This window comes from Ruditapes philippinarum, unplaced genomic scaffold, assembly GCF_026571515.1.
Source record: "Ruditapes philippinarum isolate M1 unplaced genomic scaffold, ASM2657151v2 ctg698_1_1_1_1, whole genome shotgun sequence".
In the NCBI taxonomy this organism is placed as follows: Eukaryota; Metazoa; Mollusca; class Bivalvia; order Venerida; family Veneridae; genus Ruditapes; species Ruditapes philippinarum.
This window is the reverse complement of record NW_026854781.1, coordinates 59,911-86,134: the sequence shown is the minus strand read 5'-3', so window position 1 is coordinate 86,134 and position 26,224 is coordinate 59,911. Positions and strand designations below refer to the sequence as shown.

The window sequence follows — 26,224 nt, the reverse complement described above, 5'->3', positions numbered from 1 at the left end:
AACCCTCACAGTTGACCATAATATACTCTCCTCTTTCAACCCTCACAGTTGACCATAATATACTCTCCCATAATATACTCTCCTCTTTCAACCCTCACAGTTGACCGTAATATACTCTCCTCTTTCAACCCTCACAGTTGACCATAATATACTCTCCTTTTTCAACCCTCACAGTTGACCATAATATACTCTCCTCTTTCAACCCTCACAGTTGACCATAATATACTCTCCTCTTTCAACCCTCACAGTTGACCATAATATACTCTCCTCTTTCAACCCTCACAGTTGACCATAATATACTCTCCTCTTTCAACCCTCACAGTTGACTATAATATACTCTACTCTTTCAACTCTCGTAGTTGACTATAATATACTCTCCTATTTTAACCCTCATAGTTGACTATAATATACTCTCCTATTTTAAACCTCATAGTTGACTATAATATACTCTCCGCTATTTTAACCCTCATAGTTGACAAAAATGTTCTATTCTTTTTGACTCTCATGACAATGAGTTGACTAGAATTTCTCCTCATAACAATTTAAACCCTTATTGCTGATTTTTAAACCTTATGGCATCAAAATTAATTTCAATAGTAGGGTGGGTGGGGGTAGGTAAAAAACATAAGTGGTTGTGTAACAATAAGTGCATGGGATAAAATGATACGTAGATTGGGAAAATAAGAAATGAAAGTGGAAAACAATAAGTGTGTGGGGGTATTGATGCCAATTAGTGGACTGCATAATCAATAAGTGGATTGGGGTAATCAATAAGTGGGTGGGGTAATCAATAAGTGGGTGGGGTAAACAAATGAGTCATCAGCAGGAGCATTATTATGGTAGCATTTTGATTTGACATGGTATTAAAATATCTTTTATCATATTAACTATGAAAACTACTGTAACTCTATCCCATTTATGTCATAAACAATCATTTACTATTATAGGATATATATTATGTAGCTGGCAAAATGACTTTGACATTTTCATCTGTCAACTTTTTGTCTGAATAGTAATGAAATTCATTTACATTTGAATCACCATTTTACATCATATCATGTTATTTTTTAAACCTTGTATATTATTTTTCAACATTTCTGACAAGACGTGTAAGTAGTGATTTATTATTATGTTCCAGATAAGTGACATAAAATGTACAGTACAATGCCTTATAGATAATATAAATATACTTTTGAAATTTCTCAAGTTTTAAATGAATTAATAATACTTTTAAAGAAACATTATGTCTTGTCTGGCCTACTTTTAAAGAAACAGAATGTCTTGTCGGACCTACTTTTAAAGAAACAGAATATATTATCTGACCTACTTTTAAAGAAACAGAATATATTGCCTGACCTACTTTTAAGAAACAGAATATATTGTCTGACCTACTTTTAAAGAGACATAATGTCTTGTCTGACCTACTTTTAAAGAAACAGAATATCTTGTCCAGCCTACTTTTAAAGAAACAGAATCTGTCTGACCTACTTTTAAAGAAACAGAATGTCTTGTCTGACCTACTTTTAAAGAAACAGAATGTCTTGTCTGACCTACTTTTAAAGAAACAGAATGTCTTGTCTGACCTATTTTTAAAGAAACAAAATATCTTGTCCAGCCTACTTTTAAAGAAACTGGAATCTGTCTGACATTTTTTTAAAGAAACAGAAATTAGCACCCATCATATACCATTTACAGTACAGAACTGCTGCACTTTCACCCAAATTTCAGAACAGTAAGTTATAAATATTGTAAGCCATTTAGATTGATATCACAGGGTCTTGTCTGTAATTTTCTATTATTAAATGCTATAACAGATAAAGTATTGGGTGTTTTCATTAACAATAAAACTGCAGTTTTCATTAAAACTACATTTATCATGCAAAGATTCCTTAAGCACTCTACCATTATTCCTATAATCCTTTGAGAATAACATGCAAATAACTTCCACATTAATGTTGATTGGTGCTTAATTTTTATGTCGTTATAGCAACAAGTATGATTAATAGTACAAACATTAAATTAGACATACTTAACTCTCTTAGAAATATCAAAAAGTGTTCTTTTTTTAAATATTTTATTGTGCACAAAGTTTGTAATTTACATTTGTATCAAAACTGTATGGTGAACTGTTGGTGTCAAAAGACAAACTATGAAATAGAAAAAACTGTCTCATTTAGTGTTTTCATAATTTGTTTAAGACATTTTTTAAAAGAAAATAAAAAAGAACAGAACTCAAACGTTTCCTCCCCTGGATCAGTGAAAGTTTTACACTATAACATACTAAAATGAAAATCCTCCATCAGCCAAGGCTCAGACCTGCTACAGAACAAACAGACAGACAGACAAACAGGTGCATAAAACATAAAAATACATAATTTAAGGATTTATAAAAAAATAAACTTTTAGACTGAATAATTTTTAAAGAAGTTTATATACAGTTTATTAGACTAAACATGAAATGTCTGTATAATGTAGGACATGACCTCTCAATTAGTGATCTTTTATTGCTAACTCTAATACCCCAACAACCCTGGTGGTCGACAATATAACCAATTTACACACACACACAAAAACCTACTTTTTATATAAAAGAAAAATCTTCAAAGTTGACAAATTGGTTTGTAATAGTCAGTGGGCAACTTGTTAGGAAATTAATGAGAAATAAATTCATTTTCTTCTTGAAAATATCACAAAACTCAGCATACCACATATTCAATAAGAAAAAAACAATTATTAACACGTTATATCTTAATAAAAGAACATATTAATTTTATTTCTATTGATATATCAAACAGAATCTCTTGGGAATAAATTTGATATTGTAACAGATTTTGTTTCCCCCTGTTGGTGTTCTTTAATAAAAATGTCTTCAGTGTGCTGTCTGACAAGTGTGTGACAAGTGTGTTACTAGGGGTTTTGCTGAAAAAAAATAAAAGCAATTTCCAGGTCCATTACCACTATTCTATGGTCTAGCTACTCAATTAAAACCTGTTCATTTAATCTCAATTGTGAATTAAGTTCTTGCAACTTTAATTAAACACTTTAAAGCCCACTTCACTTAGGATCTTTTGTGTGTTTGGGTTTGTTTACCCTTGCCACTGGAAACAGACCATATGGGACTGGAACCCACAATCTTGGAATGGAACCCACAATCTTGGACTGGAACCCACAATCTCGGACTGGAATCCACAATCTTGGAATGGAACCCACAATCTAGGACTGGAACCCACAATCTTGGACTGGAACCCACAACCTCAATCTCGGACTGTGGTGAGATACAGCCATCTTAATCACCAGGCCACCAGACTTTCCTCAACTCAATGAATTGTGATCCAACAGTTATACTAAACTATTCAGTACAACTTTAATTTATCTCTCAGCATGCCAGCAACATCCTAAGCATTGAAAAAGGTACTTTAAAGTTTTGTAAGTTTTGTGTCCAGAAAGCAGAGCAATGTCACAGTGTCTGGCAATCTCCTCTAGTGGCTGATACAATTTTTAAATTGCAATTATAAAATACGGTGAAGTACTTAATCATTGTAAACAACATTTCTAACTTAAAGGGCCCATTATTCCCCAAGAAATGCTTTAATTTTCTATTTTACTTTTTGTGTCCTGTTTAAGTTTCCAAAAAGTTACTCATTGGCCAATTATCTTTTGCTTCTGTTGCCTTTAGGTAATTACGGCCAGTTAGTGATTTTGTATTTTTTATAGAAGTCAAAATACTACTTTGTTTACATTTTGCTATAACTTTATGACAAATAACTTCACATTTGGGGCTATAACTTTCTTTATGTTATAAGCATCTAACGTGATCTGAAACAATCATTTTAACATGATAAACATTATAATTATGCTTAAAAAGGAAAAAGTCATTCATTTCTGAGGCATAATGTGCCTTTAAGGAAGTGAAATATGCTTTAAATCTCTCAATTTTGCGAATATATTTGAACTATTTTTGACAATATGGGGGAATACCAATTCATTCACAATTATCATTCATTAAATATCCGCTTGCCAATAAAAAATGATCACACTTAATATGCTACTGTTATGAATATTTATTGTCAAAAATCTCTCTAAATCTGCCAAACAAAAATTTTTAGTAACAAATTTGATGATTAAGGAAATTATTTCATAAGCTCCACAAACAAATGATGGCAAAAATAAGCTTCCATACAATTCTTAAAGTAAAGGAAATGCTGGTAAAATTAACAGCATTTTAATTGCATAATCTAGGAATCTGCTGTCTGAAGAAACAGTTGTATTAATCAATTACTGATCTACGTTTATAAAGGTGCATCAGTAATTACAATCAATTTGTATGTCTGTGGGAGGAAACACCCAACACTGAGACAAAAAGCAAAAAAAACTTAATTAAACCAGGCTGTAATTCCTGAAAAAATAAACAAACAGGTCTTCCATAAAGTTCTAAAATTCGGAAATAAAAAACTACGAAAATGTCTGACATTGGAAGTCACATAACCGGTATATAGACATAGAAGGAAAAGTGTTGTATTTTTGAAGTAACAAGCCAAAATCAAGGAGTAAAAGACTCCCAGCCTTCCATTTATAATGAATTATATGAGCAAAACACCATTTTAATTTAACTTGTTTTAATCTATTAGTCTGTACATAGATGATTATCATATTGTTATTAAAGTGTTTCTTTATTTATGCTGTTTGCCCCAGGGGGGGGGAGGGGGGATATCATCAATCATTTATTATGTAATAAATACTTAAACAGGTGAAAATCGACATTACATCAAAATTCATTAAACAATCCCCTATTTAAACTAACGAAAAAATAATATAGGTTATCACTAGCAATAATAATTATTACATAATAAAAACCTGAGTTTTATTGGGTTTTTTTCTTTTTCAAAGGGTAGCATAAGGTCATATTTTATGCATTAAAAGTTAAGTGTGGTATTAAATCTTGCACACCCAGGCACTCTTATTGATGTATATCAAACTATAAAATACAACATTTCCTGAAAGTTTTCTCATCCTTGGGTGTAAACTGATGCATAAAATAACTTAAAGTTTTACTATGCTCCTCACCAGAATTTTCCAGTTATTTTAGTCTTTCTCAATCTAAACATTTCCATTGAGAAAAAAATCATAATAAATTGCAAATATTACCACATGTCTGCCAGCATGGCACAGTGGGAAACAGGACTTTTTATTCAAATTTTTTCTTTTCATTATTCATTGTTGACATAAAATCTGTTGATTTAGCGACTTTACATGTGCTAAACAGCACTAAAGAAGAAATGCCATTCAGTGAATTCACCCTACCACCCACACACGACACCACCATTTCCCCTCAATGCTCTCAATATCTCTTTCACCATGCCCCTCCTCCCTGGGCAGTACTAGAGAATGGAGTGATGTAATGAGTTCCAGTCCCTTCCCTGCAATGTTGGATTAGTATGGTTGTTTTGTTACTAAAAGTGAACATGTCCTACTTGAAAAATGGAAGCATTAAGATCGGGGTTACAGTTTGGGGGACAAGTCTAAAAGTTAAAAACCTGGTCACTTACAACTGACTGACACATTTCACCACCTATTTTAGTCCATCAGATCTGTCTGTTTATAATTATACCCTATTAACTATCTATTACTTCATTTACAATCTGTTGAATGAGGAATAGGAAGAAAATCTATTTTTAGCCTTAGTAACCTTCACCTTGGCCAAATAGAAAGTAGCAATGCATGACCCTGACCTTGGAAAATAGAAAGTAACAACGCTTGCATGACCTCGGCAAAATATAGAGTTCCACCAGATCTAAGATTTTAGCCAATAAATGAAGTTTGTTGCTTTAACTGACAATCATTTTTAAGTGAGTTATGATTAATGGGACAGAAAGAAGGAACGATTAAAGTACTGACTAGATTATAAGTATGCTTCATTGATTAAATTTTTAGGATGAGCATATAAAGTTTTTATTTTAGATACATAAAATATTTTCAAGTTGTTCATAAGATATACATACAGTAAATAAGTACAAAATCTGTTGGGGCTTTTCTAAAAATATTCTATACATAGAAGAATAGCTTGTTTAAAAAGATTTGTTATGGATAATTGTTGCTGTTTAGTGCAAACAGCAATTGCAAAAATAATTTTTACCTCCAGACAAACACAGTGGGAGGCCCTCCACGTTGAAGATCTTAAAAAAAAACCTACCAAAAACACAGGACATTTTAAAGATTGTGGTATATTGCCTTAAGTCTGCCCCATCACCATCTTGTCTTATTCACTGATACAAATGGTAAAATGAGCCGCGTCATGACAAAACCAACATAATGGGTTTGCGACCAGCATGGATCCAGACCAGCCTGGGCATCCGATTAGGATCCATGCTGTTTGCTTACCAACTCTATTACAAGTAGAGAAACTGATAGCGAACAGCATGGATCCTGATCAGACTGCGCGAATGCGCAGGGTGGTCTGGATCCAGGTCTGGTCGCAAACGCACTATGTTGGTTTTGTCGTGGCGCAGCTCAAATAAATTTGTACCATGAAATATGATTATATTATCTTTAATAGCGCAGATATTCGACATGGATAATCATCAACTGTGAGTTTTTAATGTATAAGTGTTCATAAAGCATGGCATGATTTTAGTATGATACTAGCATTCCCTCTAGTTTGTCTCCAATATTTATATGACATAGTCATGCAGTCATCTGTGTCTGAAAAACCTATCTACATACCAAAATATATAGACCAAAAAATACCCAAAACTATTCATAACGAATTCATAACCAATTTTTAGAGGAACAAGTATGACAAAGTTCATTATCAATTTAATTTTTTTTCAGTGTATAAATCATTACATTTATGGTACTTTTACAGTCTAACAGGTCTTGATTACTCTTAAAAAATTGGTATAAAAATGATAAAAATCTATGATTCCCAATCAAATATTTAATCTTTCCCTTTTTTATATATATATTTTATATATATATTTCCCCCATACAAATTTGGATTTTATAATTCAATTACACTCACATCTGACATATTTTATTGAATGTCTTAAGGAATATTGATAGAGGTATCATTTCAGCTTCATATAAGATACACAAAAAGAGCAAAAGGTAATAAAAGAAGCAAAAGGTAATAAACGGAATAAAAGAAATAAAAAACATAAAAATTTCACACTTCAGCACGTACAAAATCCTAACAAACTTTTACATCTTTTCCACCTATGGTGGCCCTCCATCCAGTACAACATTATTTTTCATCAATTCATTCATCTTTGTTTCTTATTTTCAACTTACAAGTTCAATTAAACTCACAGTGGTGTCACCGAGTGGTTAACGCGTTGGACTAGTAATCTAAAGGTTTGCTGACCACATGTGTTCAAACCCCGTCAAGGGCAAGCTGTTTGTTTCCTTGAGCAACTTTGTTGGTACTGGTTAGTTTCAGAAACGAATTTGAAAGTGTGTCTATAAGCATAAAGCTTCCAACACAATCTAACTAAATTATTTTAATACATTTGTATAAGCTAAAACTAATTAAACTGTAAAATAATTATCTCACGAGGGGACTATTGGTAACAGAATACAGGTAAGTACAAAAGGCTTAATACACGACAAAAAACCACATGCACTTTCAAAATGAAAAGTACAAATTAAATTAAGCAGAATGCCTAATGCAACTCAGCTTTCATGGGGATTTCATCTTTAAAAAAAACCCATCTTCATAATTTAATGTAAAACAGGTTTTAAGATATACAATTAAAAGGCAGATTACTTAAACACAGTCGTCCAGATTAATTGCTTAATATTTGGCAGAATTATGCTTTTTGTCTTTATTTTTGTCACATTTTTGTTATTTTTTTCATAAATTTACATTCAGTTTTCACAAACACTTTGTAACCAGTCAGTTTTACAACACTCAGTGTATACATTGTGACAAGTATTAAAGAGTACAAATTAACTATTAAATACATGCCACCAGACTTAAATCAACAAATTACTTTCTTGTCACCAGAGTCATCTTTGCATAATGATAAACAAATGAGATTCTTGCACCAGAATAATCCAACATAACTTAAATGCTTGCCACACTCAATATGTTTGCTGAATATAACCCCAACCCTTCTTTTGCCCTCCCCCATCCATCCCCGGCCCTACACCACTGGCATATGAATATTTCAATAAATTAAATTCTTGCCAGCAGAATAAACCAACAGAGATTTGTCACAAGAATAAAGTCATTCAACATTCATTCAATCCTCAAGTCCATTTTTGTCCTGCCACCACCTGCCCACCTTAACCTCCACCTTGCATACGCTACCCCAAAATGAATATGGCATATGAAGATTCCTCCTATTAACTGCATTATAATATACCACTTTGTGCAATATGTTTTTGCTCAATATTAACAGTTCTAAGCAATATATTTAGACCCATGTAAAATATAAGGTCCAAGTATATAGATAATGGTGGAAAATAAACAACATTCCAAGAAAAATTTGTTTAACAGGTTAAATTTTGGGTATCAAATATAACAAGAAATAATTGGAGTCCTTTTAAACTGAACCATTGATTATTATTTTTATCAACAACAAAATCTATTTTCCTATTTTCAGCCACTAATACCTGTATAGGGCCATTTGCAGCTTAATTCAAGATCACCCCAGGACTCTTCCATTCATTAGACATCAAGTCAAGCTGGGCAGTAACTCAAGGAGGTGTCATCAGCGCCCCTTCCCATTACCCAACAAACCTCTCTTTAATTGACATTTTGGGACCATATGAATAGACAGACAAGAGAAACTTTGAGAAATGAAAAAATCACAATACTTTTAAAGTGACTATGTTTGTTAATTTTGAAATAATTGCTATTTCACCATCTGTTGTCACAGAAACAAAAGTGAAATTAACCATTTTATTTTGTTGTATAATGGCATTAGCTTTTCAGCTCATAGCAGACAAAAATGATGGCAATAAGCCATGTTTTGGTCAAAGGTAATATCAATTAAGACCAATTAATTAAGCAGTGGGGTAGAGTATAATGCTTATAGTTATTGAGAGGTCTAAGGTTCAGTCCCACTGAGGGCATGTTTAATCCCACTGAGGGCATGTTTAATCCCACTGAGGGCATGTTTAAACCCACTGAGGGCATGTTTAAACCCATTGAGGGCATGTTTAAACCCACTGAGGGCATGTTTAAACCCACTGAGGGCATGTTTAATCCCACTGAGGGCATGTTTAAACCCACTGAGGGCTTTGGAGCAAAGGTTTGTGTAACTGTCGAAGCAATATGTCACATAACTTTAGGAAGTAAAAGGTCTAGATCTGACTGAGAAACAAAGAAAGGACACAAAAATTAATTGACACAAAAATCAAGCTCAAAAGCCTTCCGTACATTATTTCAGCTTGATAGCTTCCACACATGAAAGAATTCGAAGTCCCTGTCAGGATTTGAACTTACAGCAGTGAGGGGCAAGTGGTCAACGACCTTTACCATTCCGCAACAGACAACCCTGCTTATCAATCTAATAGGATTGAAGCTGTCGCTAAAATGCATAATTATGTATATATATCAATATATTTAAAAAGCATCTGTAACACCATAATTCAAATTCATCAAGACATATAGATGCTTATTGAATTTATTATATCAATTTTATGGTATAATAAAACATAAAGAAGTAACATCTTGATGGATTGTGTACCTCTCTATAAATGTTAACTCTTTATCTGATGTGGTGTATACAAAAACTATGTAATATTAATTAATGTCGGAGAAATTTGAAAATGTAATTCATTGTTATATAAAGGACATTAAATTTGAGCCGCGCCATGACAAAATCAACATAATGGGTTTGCGACCAGCATGGATCCAGACCAGCTTGCTCATCTGTGCAGTTGGTTGTGCAGTCTGATCAGGATCCATGCTGTTCGCTGTCAGTTTCTCTACTTGTTATAGAGTTGGTAAGCGAACAGCATGAATCCTGATCAGACTGCTATTATGTTGGTTTTGTCATGATGCGGCGCAAAATTTTCATGACTGTATTAGAAAGCTGTAAACAACAACTAATTCATGCATGCAAGTATAAACACAGGAAATATGATGTTAATAATTTGTCTACATTTGTTAAATTCATAAAAAAAGTCATGTTGTCTGGCGTATAATTATGTAACTATCTCTCATATAACCTTGAGACATAACATTCTTTACATAGTACATGATGAAATACATTTTCAAAGTTCATATTGTTCGAAAAACGTAGTTTTTTCATTCGGTCATGCTGTCTTCATGCTAATTAAATTACAATCACAGGAAATTAACTGTTATAAGAGAAAAACATAAGTCTTAAAGAACATCCAAAACAGCAAAAGAGAAAATGTTGAAGGCTAAAGGTAAGTCAAGAAAAAATTTATTCAATCTCATATAGTGTACACACCAGATAAATATGATTGTGAGGAGTCCATGGGCATGAAGGTTTTAAGGTTCATGGGCTTCAATCATTATTATCAAAGTATTAAGAAATTATTATCCAATCATTAACCAATTATTATCCAATTAAACAATATAGCCCAATACTTTTTTAACATTTTGCAAGTTATAACATGAAGATCACTCAGGTCTCTGAATCAGTCAATAAAGATGGTGGAATTTTTGTGCATGTATTGTTCACTGTCTTATTATTTATGTGATATATTTCATTACAGCCCAATATATATATCACCAACTTATATATCACTCCCCATTTCATCATATATTGTACATTATATTCATCCTAACAGCTAATTACATTTTTTATTTTAGACATAACTTGCATGCCAAACCTCAGTTTTTGTAAACTGGATATATGCATGCACACTTTGAAATGTATTTCTACAGTTCACTCCAGAAGTTGTCGTCTTGTCATTTTACTTGAATTATCAAGGTGTATGCTATTATATACATGCAATTTGGTTAGCTTGATACAAACAAGAAGGAAAAGACCATACAAAACCAAGTTAGTCTATAAGATTTTACATTTTCAGAGTTTAATTCAAGATCAGATGTTATTTAAAATGCAAATTATTAACAAAACAGAAATCTGACCCGAAGCTTTCGTCCTTCGACAACATTCATGTTGTCTTCAATTTAAGCCAACACCTTCTTAGCCTCATGGGTAAGGTGCCTGCCACACATCCAGCCTTGAAATCATGTCATGGAGCCCTACTTGCATCACAAGCTTGTTTCCTTAAACTGACTCCAGTAAAGTTCAAGTAATTGGCCACAAAAAACATGAACATTAAAAAGCTCTTCTGAGCCATCCATGCCCCCTACCCCCTGCACCCTCCCACAAAATATTTTATAGGGATACAAAAAGCATGGTAATGTACTGCCTTGAAAACAGTCTGGAACTTTCTTCTTCAAGAATACAGTGTCTTTGTATACAGTAATAAACCAGTCAAAGTAGATAATAACCTTTAGTATGCAAGCAAACAATAGCGGTATAAAACCTCGGTTAATGATCAAATAATTAGATTGTTTGTATATAAAGTAGCAAATAATTACATCAGGCACAGAGCTCCTGTTTAGTCTATCTTTCTTGATAGCAGTTTGATAGGAATGGGAAACTAAATGTAGAAACCAGTCTAATAATTTTGCAAACCAGTCTTACAAAAACAGCATATGATTGGCCGGTTCTGTTAAACAAATTCAAATCTGACCAATGAAAATAAAGCTCCTAATTTTGGTATTGTTTTAATACAACTTATGGAAGTCATGCTTGTAGACTTTAATTCCATGAAATTCAATAAACTAGAAATGTGTCAATTGTTTGTTTGTTAGCTTTGGGTTTTACGTCACATCGACACAGTATAGGTCATATCGCGACGTTCCAGCTTTACTGGTGGAGGAAGACCTCAGGTGCCCTTCCGTGCATTATTTCAGGCACGAACGGGCACCTGAGTAGAACCACGGACTTTCCGTAAGCTAGCTGGATAGCTTCCTCACATGAAAGAACCCAAAGTCCCTGTCAGGATTCGAACCCACAGCAGTGAGGGGCAAGTGGTTTGAAGACAACAACCTTAACCACTCGGCCACACAGGACACAGATCATCCCACTTTATTTTTGCAAAAGCCTCTTAAGTAGCATTTTAAAGAAAATGAAAATGGAAGTACAATCCAAAGTACCCGTCATGTGACTTAAAGATCATTTAAAAGTTAAACCTCCATTATATTTATTATAATTTCATTTTTATACGAATTTGAATATGTAAAACAGCTTATTGTGCATTATTCATTTTTTCTGTACACTTTAATTGCAGTTATAATGTAACTCAACTCCACAAGTTGCACTCCCTTAAAATAGCAAGCTCATTTTTCACACTGTCTAAACTCCCAACCACAAAAATATGCCTTGAACTAAAGGAACCCAATATTCTTCACTTTCTTCCCTTTTTTTAATATGAAAAAAAAAATTCTTTGTTCAAAATGCTGAGACAGCATTACTGTAAGTGCAGATTTGTTTTAAATAATAAAACATTTAACATAAATCAGCTGTTTCTTATATGATATAGTAGATATAATCATACCAGGATTCTAATAAATTATTGACGAAACATGACTTTCAAAATGTCAAATCTATAATACTTGTATTAAAATACCTAGTCAAAGAACTATTAAGATAAGCTCAAATCAAGTGAAGGAATTTCCTTATCTTGACTATACTGGTAAATCTCAGGTGCAAATAACCTGCCAAACTACAATTCATGAAAGAAGACAGTGTTAGATATTATGTGCTTTATTTATAATTAGACTCTGAGTCCTAGCATCATGATTTTCATGTCAGGTGGGTTACATGAAGAATGGAATTGTTTGAATAATTTTGTAAAGTTTTCTCTTTCTTAATGAATATAATATTTCTTATGTAAACATCACAAGGTGAGAAAAAATGTTTGATCATTGGTCGCGGGAGGCTGGGGGAGGGGGGGGTGGGGCAGGGGGGGTATGGGGGGGCAAAGCTAAGATTTAGCATGTCTTTACACTATGTTTGTATAACGCAAATGACATCACATCAAAATATATGCTCGGCCGTACAATACCATTTTTACACAGTTGCAAAATCGGCACGGGTAAGTGATAAATTGCCTATTTTTTTTACATCATACCTGTAATCCATGATCCTAACAATCAGACAAGAAATTACACAGAAGATATCACAGAAAATACTTTTAGAATAAAAATGATAATTTTTGTATTATCTTTCCCTACTACAAAAACGCCATTAAATCATACTTGAAGAAGTAAGTGATGTTACAAGATAACATTTTTCTCTTCTTGGAAATGAATTATCTCCCCTGATCATCTCTACCGCAGTTATAATAAGGTTTTAAACAAGGTTTAAGGTAACCATTAGCAACAGAATATACCCATGTGACCTTGAGTGCCGACCAAAATCAGCCAGAACATCAGTGACACCTGATCATGGTCAGCACTGTAGGATATTCCAATCAGTACAATTTTTTCCATAAAAATGATGAATGATTTTGTCAAGATTGAAACATGGACAAGTTGATTTAAGTTACTTAGCTTTTATTTGTTTGCCATTATGGCGCATTAAGCCAATAACACAGTATAGGTCATATGGCACTGAAACAGGAAAGATGATTTTGGCTAACCTGGGTGTAACAAACTTCCCAACCACTTCACCTGGCGGAGCTAAGACATGCTTTAATATACTAGTAATTCGAAGCAATTAATTAAGTCATCTCTTTCAACCACTATCAGGGTAAAACATATATTAAGAATGGTGAGAGGTTAAATACTTATTAACTATGATGTAATAATACAATACAACATAACTATGTAGAATAACACCTGTTGGGAGACACGGATTTTGCTACATGTAATAATTAATACCAATATAATTATGTAGTTACAATTCTATTCAGGGAGTTTTAGCGTTAGAAATAATACACACTGCAATTTGAGGGCCGACCTCAAGACTGTTGTAAGTCCTTCTTTATTTCATATAAGTTACTGCAGTTGTGTGGTAAACCCTTGATAAGTGTTACTGTGTATATATATAAACAAGAGCTGTCCGTAAGACAGCGCGCTCGACTTTTTTATTGCTTGCCAATAAAAAAAGTTTTTGCAGTAAAAGGCAATACAAGAACCAAGATTCTAAGTCGATAAAAGGCCTTAATTTTTAAAACAAATCCTTGACAGAGTTACCTTCTCTTGCGTACAGATGGGGGTAATGATGTGAAATAGCATTAAAAGTTTCAAAGCAATATCTCAAAGGGTTAAGGCAATAAGTGGATTTTACCCATATTCAATGTATTTTCTAAGTCAAAAAGGGGCATAATCCTGTCAAAAACCTTGACAGAGTTATGTTCCTCTTGTCTGTTGATGAAGGTGTCCGTAAGACAGCCGCTCGACTTTTTTATTTGCTTGCCAATAAAAAAAGTTTTTTGCACGAAAAGCAATAAAGAAACCAATGATTCTAAGTCGATAAAAAGGCCTTAATTTTTAAAACAAATCCTTGACAGGTTACCTTCTCTTGCGTACAGATGGGGGTAATGATGTGAAATAGCATTAAAAGTTTCAAAGCAATATCTCAAAGGGTTAAGGCAATAAGTGGATTTTACCCATATTCAATGTATTTTCTAAGTCAAAAAGGGGCATAATCCTGTCAAAAACCTTGACAGAGTTATGTCCTCTTGTTCTGTTGAAAGGTGTCCGTAAGACAGATTTTTTATAAGTTTTTGCGAAAAGGCAAACATAAAAGGATTCTAAGTCGATAAAAGGCCTTAATTTTTAAAACAAATCCTTGACAGAGTTACCTTCTCTTGCGTACAGATGGGGGTAATGATGTGAAATAGCATTAAAAGTTTCAAAGCAATATCTCAAAGGGTTAAGGCAATAAGTGGATTTTACCCATATTCAATGTATTTTCTAAGTCAAAAAGGGGCATAATTCTGTCAAAAAACCTTGACAGAGTTATGTCCTCTTGTTGTTGATGAAGGTCGTGATGGTAAACAAGTATGGTCAGTTTCAAAGCAATACCTCCAATGGTTTTGAAATAAAGTGAGGTGGTACAAAAAACTTAACCAAGCTCAATACACTTTCTAAGTCAAAAAAGGGCCATAATTCTGTCAAAAACCTTGACAGAGTTAGTACTCTTGTCTGTAGATGGAGGTTATGATGGTGAACAAGTATGGTAAGTTTCAAAGCCATACTTGTAATACTTCTGAAATAAAGTGGGGTGGTACGAAAAAACTTAACCAAGGTGTGACGCCGCTAACGCCGACGCCGACGCCGGGGCGAGTAGGATAGCTCCCCTTTTCATAGAAAAGTCGAGCTTAAACCCTCCATAAGTGTATATATATACATGTATATATATAAAAAAACACACCTGAATCTACAACTAAAAATGTTTATACAATGAAGAAAGAGGTGGCAGTTAAATGAGTCAAACATCCTATCCAGGGAAAATGATAACAATTTATACAACACCAGAGTCAATCAGTTTATACAACAATCCCTCTTGTATTTATATTGTAAAACAAAAAAAAAGAAACATGAGAGAATTGCCCACGTTAATACATACTCTTTTATTTAATCAGGATTAAAACAGATGCTATGGTAAAAAGAGGACTGTTTATTTTGCCATCATCTTCATTTACAGTGCATGATTCTGGCAATGAAGGAAATGAGCAATTTTCTGCACAATGTTCTGTAATTTTAGAATGTATGCTCTTTTTTTTTTTTTCTTGCAGGGAGAACTGTTATACCATCTGTATGAAATGTCCCTAGATAATTGTAGACTGTTGTACGAAATAAATCCAGTCAAAAACAATGAACTAGAAAAGAAAATGTGAAGAAATAAATCCAGTCAATAAGGATGAGCTAGAAAAGAAAATGTTAAGAAATACATCCAGTCAAAAAGAATGAGCTAGAAAAGAAAATGTGAAGAAATAAATCCAGTCAAAAAGAATGAGCTAGAAAAGAAAATGTGAAGAAATAAATCCAGTCAAAAAGAATGAGCTAGAAAAGAAAATGTGAAGAAATAAATCCAGTCAAAAAGAATGAGCTAGAAAAGAAAATGTGAAGAAATAAATCCAGTCAAAAAGGATGAGCTAGAAAAGAAAATGTGAAGAAATAAATCCAGTCAAAAAGAATGGGCTAGAAAAGAAAATGTGAAGAAATAAATCCAGTCAAAAAGAATGAGCCTAGAAAAGAAAATGTGAAGAATATAAATCCAGTCAAAAAGAATGGGCTAGAAAAGAAAATGTGAAGAAATAAATCCAGTCAAAAACAATGAACTAGAAAAGAAAATGTGAAGAAATAAATCCAGTCAAAAACAATGAGCTAGAAAAGAAAATGTGAAGAAATAAATCCAGTCAAAAAGAATGAGCTAGAAAAGAAAATGTGAAGAAATAAATCCAGTCAAAAAGGATGAGCTAGAAAAGAAAATGTGTGAGAAATAATTCCAGTCAAAAAGAATGGGCTAGAAAAGAAAATGTGAAGAAAATAAATCCAGTCAAAAAGATGAGCTAGAAAAGAAAATGTGAAGAAATAAATCCAGTCAAAAAGGATGAGCTAGAAAAGAAAATGTGAAGAAATAAATCCAGTCAAAAAGAATGGGCTAGAAAAGAAAATGTGAAGAAATAAATCCAGTCAAAAAGAATGAGCTAGAAAAGAAAATGTGAAGAAAGAAATCCAGTCAAAAAGGATGGGCAAGAAAAGAAAATGTGAAGAAATAAGTCCAGTGAGTCAAAAAGAATGAGCTAGAAAAGAAAATGTGAAGAAAGAAATCCAGTCAAAAAGAATGAGCTAGAAAAGAAAATGTGAAGAAAGAAATCCAGTCAAAAAGGATGAGCAAGAAAAGAAAATGTGAAGAAATAAGTCCAGTCAAAAAGAATGAGCTAGAAAAGAAAATGTGAAGAAAGAAATCCAGTCAAAAAGGATGAGCAAGAAAAGAAAATGTGAAGGTAAAGACATCATCTGTTCTTGAATATAACAAGAAAATCAGATAAATATGAAATTATGAAATTTTATATCATAATATATGAGAACAGCAAACTTCTTTTAAAATTAAACCAGAGTATTCTAATTTTCATGAACATTATAAATTACTTTATAACACCCATACAGACGCCTGGGTGAGTACTATAGCTATCACTATTCTTCAAATAAATCGAAATGAAAACAATAAGAGCTAAAATCAATAAGAACACCCCTAACCAATATTAACTCCAACACCAAAATATATGTAAATAAATCTCAATTATGTTCAAAATTTTGGATATCAAGGTCATCAACATGCAGCAGAATAAATGTTTGCTATTCAAAAACATTCCCACAAGAACAACGAAATACTGATTAGAATGATTGAAATGACCAAATTATTTTTATTACTTATAATCAACATTTAGGAGTTTTTCCTGTAGACTTTTTTTTTCTGAGTGATGGTTGAATGGGATGTATGGATGATGAGGTCAGATGGGGTCGGGGCAGGGTTTTGGGGGTAAAGTATTTTTAGGTCTTGTGTTCTTGCATCTTGCAATAGAACAGAATCTGAAATCAATTCGTTATTTATCCAAATAAAGATAGATATACATTTTAAATGGATACAATTTAGGTATGGTCTAAACAGACAACAATAACAGCGAAGAAAGAAAAAAAAATAAGTTTATTTGACACTATACTATGATCCCACTTCATAGCTATCCACATACAAAACAAGCAAAAATCACAAACTATTAACATAAGAACAGTTTTCTATAAGTACTAAAAACTTTTTTTTATTTTCATTTTTTTTTTGTAGGCTTTATCGCAAGAACTCTGATTTACACAGATTTTTCATAATTTTGTTGTGCTTTGTTTGAAATTTCTTAAACATGTATTTTCAAAAGATATATCTTTTAATGTCATTTTTTTGCAGGAAAAAAAGTTTTTTTTTCAAATTTTAAAAACTTTCCTGGGGCACGGGTTTTTAACTGTCCTTAAAGTTTCCCTTCAGCTTTTTCTTAGGGTTTAAAATTTGTTTTTTTAGCCCAACTGTTTCCAAAATAATTGTAAAAATAATGGAAAATAAAATTTTTTTTCTGAAAAAATATGAAAAAAAATATAAAAACCCCCCCAAAAGACAAAGCCGACAATTTGGTTAAGCGGACAATTCGTTTCCAGATCTATTTTTAGAAATGAATATCACTAACAAGTTATAAATAGTTCTCAGGAGGCTGTTTTGAAGATTTTTAGGCTTTACAGAAATATAATGCACTCTTCCAAGATAAAAATTCTGATTTACTTAGTTTGAAACAACACAGAATTGTTTTTTCCAACACAAAATAAAAGCTGAAGGCAGCTTTAATATTATGGAACGTTACCATGCATTTCTATGGCCTTCCATTAGGTGCCAAAATCTGTCTCCATAGCAACAAGGATCCTTCTGAGACCAGCCAATAAAAACACGGGGCACAACAATACATACCTACTTGTCTGGTCATCACTTCAACTGGATTGGACATTGGACCCGGGCCTACGCTTGACAAGACCAGTACACTTATTACATAGTTTCTGTCAGGTTTCAAGCCGCTAATAGTTGTCATCTTGTTGTCCCCAGATACCTCTTGGACCATCCATAAATGGATTGGTAGATATCTATCTGTTGTGTACAACACTTTATATCCCTGAAAGAGTGGCAAAGAAAAATATGAGCCGTGTCACGACAAAACCAACATAGTGTGTTTGCAACCAGTATGAATCCAGACCAGCCTGCGCATCTGCGCAGTCTGATCAGGATCCATGCTGTTCGCTTACCAACTCTATTACAAGTAGAGAAACTGATAACAAACAGCATGGATCCTGATCAGCCTGCGATTCAGCAACAACATTCTATATATATAGTTTGACTTTTGTTCCTTGTAAAAGTTGTGCTAAAAGACTGCAAAATTTATCTCATTCACTCAATACTCATGGATGACTTTATTATATACATATAAATTTTCTCCCTAAAATACACGCAAATCTTCAAACGTGAATACGCTTCAATGGATAGAAAATGCCATATTAATTGTTAGCGACAAATAAGGTACTATATAATGGATTGAGTGCCAAACTATTTTTGAAAAATTATTTCCAGTCCCATCATTTAAAAAAAAAAAAAACTCAGTGGAGTCCCTTTAAGGTAACTATTAAATACCTGAATTTCATAAGTTGTCTCGGGCTCATTCCACTCTATGAGTATAGCCTGAGGACTTTGTAGACGGGCTCTCACATTTCTTGGGGGTGATAATGTACCTAAAAATAGCAACAACAAAATTATGTACCTAAAAATAGCAACAACAAAATAATGTACAGCTAAAAATAGCAACAACAAAATTTTAATGAAAATTAAAATTTAATTTAAAAAGTTTAATAAATTTGATAAAATGAAATCGAGGGTTGATCACAAAACTGTTGTAAGTCCTTCTTTATGTTAATATAAGTTACAGCAGTTTTGCGGTCAACCCTCGAAATGCGGAAAATAAATAAAGCTGAAATTAAAGACAATTCCACAGGCACCCTTAATCTTTTTTATATGATTTTAATGCAAAAAGCAAACAAACTTTTACAAAATTTTGAATTATATTCCTTTATGATATAAAATTATTGTAAATGATGAAAATGAAGTATTTAAAAAATATTACATGCATTTTTATACTGTAAGCTTTGAAGAATACAATAAAAAAATTCTCTTATCACTGCAGGACACCTTTTGGACCAGTTGATTCCAGATAGGGGAGTTTTAATTATTTATAAAATCTCAGCTATTTTAGGTCATGTTTTGTCCAGACATAACCTTTTTATGAAGTTTGGGAAAAGATTGTAAGTCTACTGACAAACAGTAGGACAGTATAAGAGATAACAGGAATTCTACATGACTTCCCATACCCCTTAGTGGTTGGGGCATAAAAATGACATCCGTAACTTTGCCCAATATTGGGCTGCAAGAATTCTAAATCTCAATTTTATATCCTCAGGATTGTTTTAGTATGCTTAAAAGAAATTTAAAACAAGCAAAACCCAAGATGCAGAACTACACATGCTGTCCTGTAAAGTTTCATTACTCTGGGTCAAATACTTTTTTGAACTATGCACCACACAAATTGAAAATTGCCAATTTTTGCAAAGTCAAGGCCAATGACTTTAATTAAACTGCATTAATCAACACGCAAAATCCCAGGTGCACAACTTCACATGCTGATCAACATTCCTGTAAAGTTTATTGACTAGCTCAAGCATTCTTAGAGCTACACAAGACACAAAATTTTGAAACAGATTCAAGGAAAAGGGCAAATCTAAATGCACCCCTCCAACCCCACCCCCACCACCCAAGAAGAGTGGGGCTTTAAAAGGTTTGTCATGGCTTATGGTAATTTATTCATTACTTATCACTGATCATAAACAAAAATAAAACATCACCAATTTAAATTCAAATTACTTACCATTGTTTGGACATCATTGTCACTTGCAGTTTCTTTAGTCGGATGTTACGCAGCGCGGGATAGTTAAATAAAGCAATCAACTTTTTGAGCAACAATTTTACAGGACAGTTCAATGTACATATTTTGTTTCTTTTTGACCATCTGGATTATGGAGTCAAAATGATGGATTAGGGAGTGCATTTTGGATAATCCAGATTAGGGAGTGCATTAAATTTTGGAGATTCCAAATTAGGGAGAGCTTTTCATTTGGATCAGGATTAGGGAGTGCATTTGGAGGATCCAGATTAGGGAGTGCATTTGAAGGACCCAGATTAGGGAGTGCATTTGGAGACACAGATTTTATAATTGAGAGCTTTTCAAGGATCAAGATTAGGGAGTGCATTTGGAGGATCCAGATTGGATTTCTATACAGATTAAAAAATAAACATAAAATCAGGAGCATGAAAATGTTCAATTAATCATGATTTAGAGAGATTGTGATAAGGGAGTTTTTACTGCAGATTGAAAGTCATGCAACATGCATAGAAATAGTAATTTACTTGCATAAAAAACATTATGAATAGAATGTAATAATTAAAATCATACAAATTAAATAGAATCAGAGTTTAAAACAAAATGACCACAACAGCGTTTATGGTAGACTAAAATAAGTAAATGAGAAACTGTCACAAAACAAGACTTTCTGCCCATAAAATAAGTTTATAACCCTTCAAAAATGTCAGAAACCTCCAGTAGATGTTGTCCAGAACTCCTGGGAAACTCAGAGGTTTTCCTACCTAAATTGAGAATGGGTGTTGGATGATAAGGCTAGAGTGATTGACAGCTAAAACAAAAGAACTTTTTAACAGTTATCAAAATTTTAGTGACCTTTTTGTTTTTGTTATGAGAGAATAATGTATTTTTGCTCTACCAAGAACGCAAATATCAACTTCAAGATCAATTATATAGCAACAGAAGGTCAGCAAGTACAAATCCATCAAGCTAAGAACATAGCTTACAAACATAACAAAAATGCCATATCAATCTACAAGCCATATGACAGCACAAGAAAGAATGAAGAATAAATTCCAACACCAACTTGTCTTGTATTTATATTATGATATCTTAGTGAGCCACTATTCCAGATAGATAACTAAACATTAGTTACAAACAAGCATTCTCCTACGATAATTTTGTGTGTGTTGTACACGAATTGGCGTAAAGCTGCATTATGCAATTAGACAAACTGTTTTTTTTGTGTGTATATGCCCTGGATGCAGTCCAGGTCAGATTCCATGTCAGGCCAATAAGATGATCAGTACACTCTTTTCTTTTTGTGTCTTACAAAATTAGTAATCCAAAAATATACTGAATAATTATTAAAAAATAAATGTAAAAAGCTTAACACTTTTCAGGGATCTGCCTTTTTTCTGGGAATTAACTTTTCAGGGATCTGCCCTTTTTCAGGGAACTAAATTTTTAGGGATCTGCCCTTTTTCCGGGAACTAACTTTTCAGGGATCTGCCTTATTCAGGCATATCTGGTTTTCAGAGATGTGCCCTTTTTCAGTGAACTACACTTTTCAGGGAATTGCACTTTTTAGGGATCTGCCCTTTTCTGGGAACTACATTTTTCAGGGATTTGCCCTCCTGTACGAAAATTCTGAGCCAATTCTGTACAGACTCTGTACCAACTCTGGTTGTTATAGAGGCAGATTTTCATTTTTCTGTACAGAGTTGACACCGACACAGAATTGGACACAGAATCGGCCTAGGAAATAGGTGATTTTCTGTGCAGAATAAAACAGAATCAAAAATTTTTCTGTACAGAAAAATTTTCACACAGATATTTTGCTCTTAGTTATTTTCACAAGACAGAATTTCAATACTTAGAAAAAAAAATGAGGCAGAATTTACATAGACACAGAATTTTAACACTTAGATAAATCTTGAGACAGAATTTACTTTTCTAGCCAGAATTTCACTCTGAGTTAATCTCAGAGTAGTAGATAGATTTTCTGTAATATCAGGTGTAACCCCCATGTAACCCCTGTTGGTCAATTCAAATCTCTCAGGCTGCCACATGAGGTTTTATTACACAAAGTGTCTTCACATTTGCAAAGATTAAAACATTGGCAAAGATTAATATGTTTTGTTTAGTTTATTTTTCTAATGATAAGTTAACAAGTTAGTTGTTGTGAAGAGCAATCATGTAGAGACTTGAAATTCTCAGATTTAGGGGCCAAAGAGGAATTATGATGGAATTATTATCAAAACCAGAGGTAAGATTTTGCAATGTTTACTTTGAATTTTACTTTGAATTATTTGGTTATACCTTCCACTGTAAATAAAAGAAATTATTTATACATCTTTTAATAGTCTATGAATTATCTATATTAGTTAAATTTACTCTGATTTGAGACAGACCACTATGGTCTAATGAGTATAAAATTAATGCAGTGAAGTCAAAGCTGGGCCAGTGAAGTTATAAGTTCATAAATTGCTTTTTGATCAGTTGATAGGTCAAGATCTATTTTTTTAATTTCTTGCTCTATTATGCAATAAATAGTTTTGTTTTGCTATTCTATAATTCAATTCATTTAGTTTAAATTAATCAATTCAAAACTCCCGGAAATTGTGTAGAATGTACGACCAGCAAAGGTTGCTATGGTCAGTGCTTATCAGCAATTCTATTTTTAGAATATTGACCACTTGTAAATCTCTCCTATTTTAAGTTATGTTGCAATTTACATGACTAGGGATGATATATGTAAACAGTTTTATTAGTCAGTGACTTTGATGTTACTTGGTGCAAAAAAACTTAAGGTATATAGGGATACAATTTTAACTGTTTTATATACACATTGAAATATTTTACAAATTTTGCATATCATTTAATAATAGAATGAACATAATTCAATTTAAATTCCTTTTTTTTTACTCTAGATTATGTCAGGATGTGGGTGTGGTGCAAAGACAGAGACAAGCCAATTCCTGATGACAGTGCCCTCAACAAGGCTATTACTCATTGACCTCTCAGGAAAGAAATGAATAAAAATTGTTAATTAAAATTAATAAATGAGAAATGTTCAAAAGGAAAATCGATTTTGTTTTTAGCCAAAAAAACGAAAATCTGTACAGAATATTTTCTGTACAGATTTTTTTCTGTGCAGAATTCCCTTTCAGATATTTCCTATGGAGAGGATTAATTCTGTACAGAATATGAAGAAGCCCAGATTTTTTTCTGCCCAGATTTTTTTTCTGCCCAGATTTTTTTTTTCTGCCCAGATTTTTTTCTGCCCAGAAAATAATCGGCTTAATTTAAATATTTCAGAAAAAATCTGTACAGATTTCGTTCTTTATCCTTATTGCTAAAATCTATTAATAGAATTCTGGTTCAACTTTGTATCATTTGACCAGATTTTTTTCTGTACAGACTCTGTACAGAGTTTTCTAAATAAAGTCTGTACAGATTCTGTCTGCATTCTGCCCAGACTTTTTCGTACAGGCTATTTCAGGGAACTACATTTTTAGGGATCTGCCTTTTTCAGGGATATCTGCTTTTTAGGGATGTGCCCTTTTTCAGTGAAATACACTTTTAGGGAATTGCACTTTTTCAGGGACTACACTTTTCAGGGAATTGCACTTTTTAGGAAACTACACTTTTCAGGGATCTGCTTTTTACAGGTATTTCTATTTTTCAGGGATCTGCCCTTTCCTGGCAACTACATTTTTCAGGGACCTGTCCTTTTCTGGGAATTACACATTTTCTGCCTTTCTTCACAAATAAAACATCCCAAAACAACCCAAATTTACTGTAAATCATACCACAGGTTATCATGATACTCTAAAACCTGACTGTAAATCATGCTCTTACACTATAAGCATCTTTCCTGCTACTGTTTTTATACAGGAATGTCAATGACTCTTGCTGGTTTATTTTTCTACAATCATTTTATGTTTTGTTTTTATCAGTACAATTAATTCTATCAGGATTTATTATAACAAAGGAGAAAATCATGTTTTATCAGAGTTACCACAGACTTTGTCTAAACATTGACCACCTGTTGTAATCAGTAGTTTACAAACTACTGCACTTCTTCAGGTGTGTCCTTATATTATATGTATATTATATGAAAATATTATCCCATAGCCTCATAAATTGTTTTAATGCTTTTGTTGAATTTGGAATATATTCTATTCAAAGATTGAAAGAGATTTAGCCTTCTGAGTTGTGCATAGCTTTGGAATTTGGAATGTTGTATTGAAAAAGATTTCCATATTGAATTATAATGACAATTACTGCTCATACAATTATCACAGTTCTCAATTAGCAATTTGTTTCTATATCAACATATTCAATTAGTTAAGGATGTTATTGGAAAGGTTTGACTGTATTATTTTTAAGTATGATCTGTTTTAATATGACAAGATCTGCTGCCTAACCAACATTTTTTTTTTACAGCTTCTGCATCAATTTTCTTTATTGCGCATGAAAACGATTTTTTTCTATTCTTTTCCTTTTGTTGTTTTTTCTTCTTCAATGTCATGTCTGACAGGTTTATATTATTCTTTCTCTACAAGAAAGCCAATGGTGTGTGAGTAGGAAACAATTTAAACAAAAGGTATTTTAAACACCGTGGTTGAACTTGAAAACATCAATGTAGACAGATATATATCAAAGGGTCCATGTAACCTAATGGCCAATGAATTTTCATCTCCGAGACTTTGGATTTGATCATCATCTACATCAATTAAGACAGATATATATCAAAGGGTCAATTCAGGTGATGTTGTTGCCTTATAGGCAATGAGTTTCATCTTTTGTCACTATATGAGTTTTTGCCTCTCTGTGACTGCTGTGAGTTCGAATTCCGACAGGGACTTTGGATTCTTTCATATGAGGAAGCTATCTAGCTAGCTAACGGAACGTCGGTAGTTCTACTTAGGTGCCCGTTTGTGCCTGAAATAATGCACAGAAGGGCACCTGAGGTCTTCCTCCACCAGTAAAGCTGGAAGGTCACCATCTGACCTATACTGTGTCAGTGTGACGACTAAAACACCCAATCAAACAAACTATATGAGTTAACAGAATCCTTCAATTCTCCCTAAAATCCACTGAATTTGTAATATATAATTATTCTTATATGCTGTCTTACATGGTTAAAATTTAGTACAAAAGATTTACAGTGAGTCCTTAAATAGCACAAATAGTACACTAAAAATAACAACAATGTTGTTTCCATATGATGCAAGTTTTGACCTTTTCCCATATGTTTAAAAAATGATAAACAAAATACCATAAAGTTCAATAGCTAAAGTAGCTACAGTGGTTTAATATTTCTACAGAGTGCAATTATTTCAACTATTCTGGGGGCTTGATAGTAAAACAAGAGTCTGGATAATATAGAAAGTTCAAAAAGGGCCATTATTCTGCCAAAATTCATGTTACAGTTGTGGGCCTTGGATAGTTTCCTCATTTTATGCTGCTCTCAAATAAAGCTATCGCTCCCGTCGAAGTTTCTAATTTCTGTAGAACAGCACGGATGAACACTAACATATACTTAGTGTGGGAAGTTTTAACAAAGGTTAGTTTTAGAGGTGCAAACGTGCAGGGAAAACTTAACCAAAGTGTGACAGTGATGCTCTGGGCAAGCATAACAACTCTCCCTATGCTCCCAATAGTTGAACTAACTGACAAAGAACTTTTAAATGTAGGAAACCATGATAATATTAAAATGCACTGTCATATTTAATTATACCAGGTACAATATAGGTAAGAACAATGTTAA

General features: G+C 32.9%; 1 protein-coding gene across 1 annotated transcript in view; it reads right to left on the bottom strand.

The window, feature by feature from the left end:
- The window catches only part of LOC132741052 (collagen alpha-1(I) chain-like), a 141,769-nt gene that overhangs the window by 90,477 nt on the left and 25,068 nt on the right, over nt 1-26,224 (bottom strand). Inside the window, 2 exon segments of the mRNA XM_060729137.1 lie at nt 18,459-18,657; nt 19,170-19,267. Of these exon segments, the coding sequence (XP_060585120.1) occupies nt 18,459-18,657; nt 19,170-19,267 (297 nt within the window).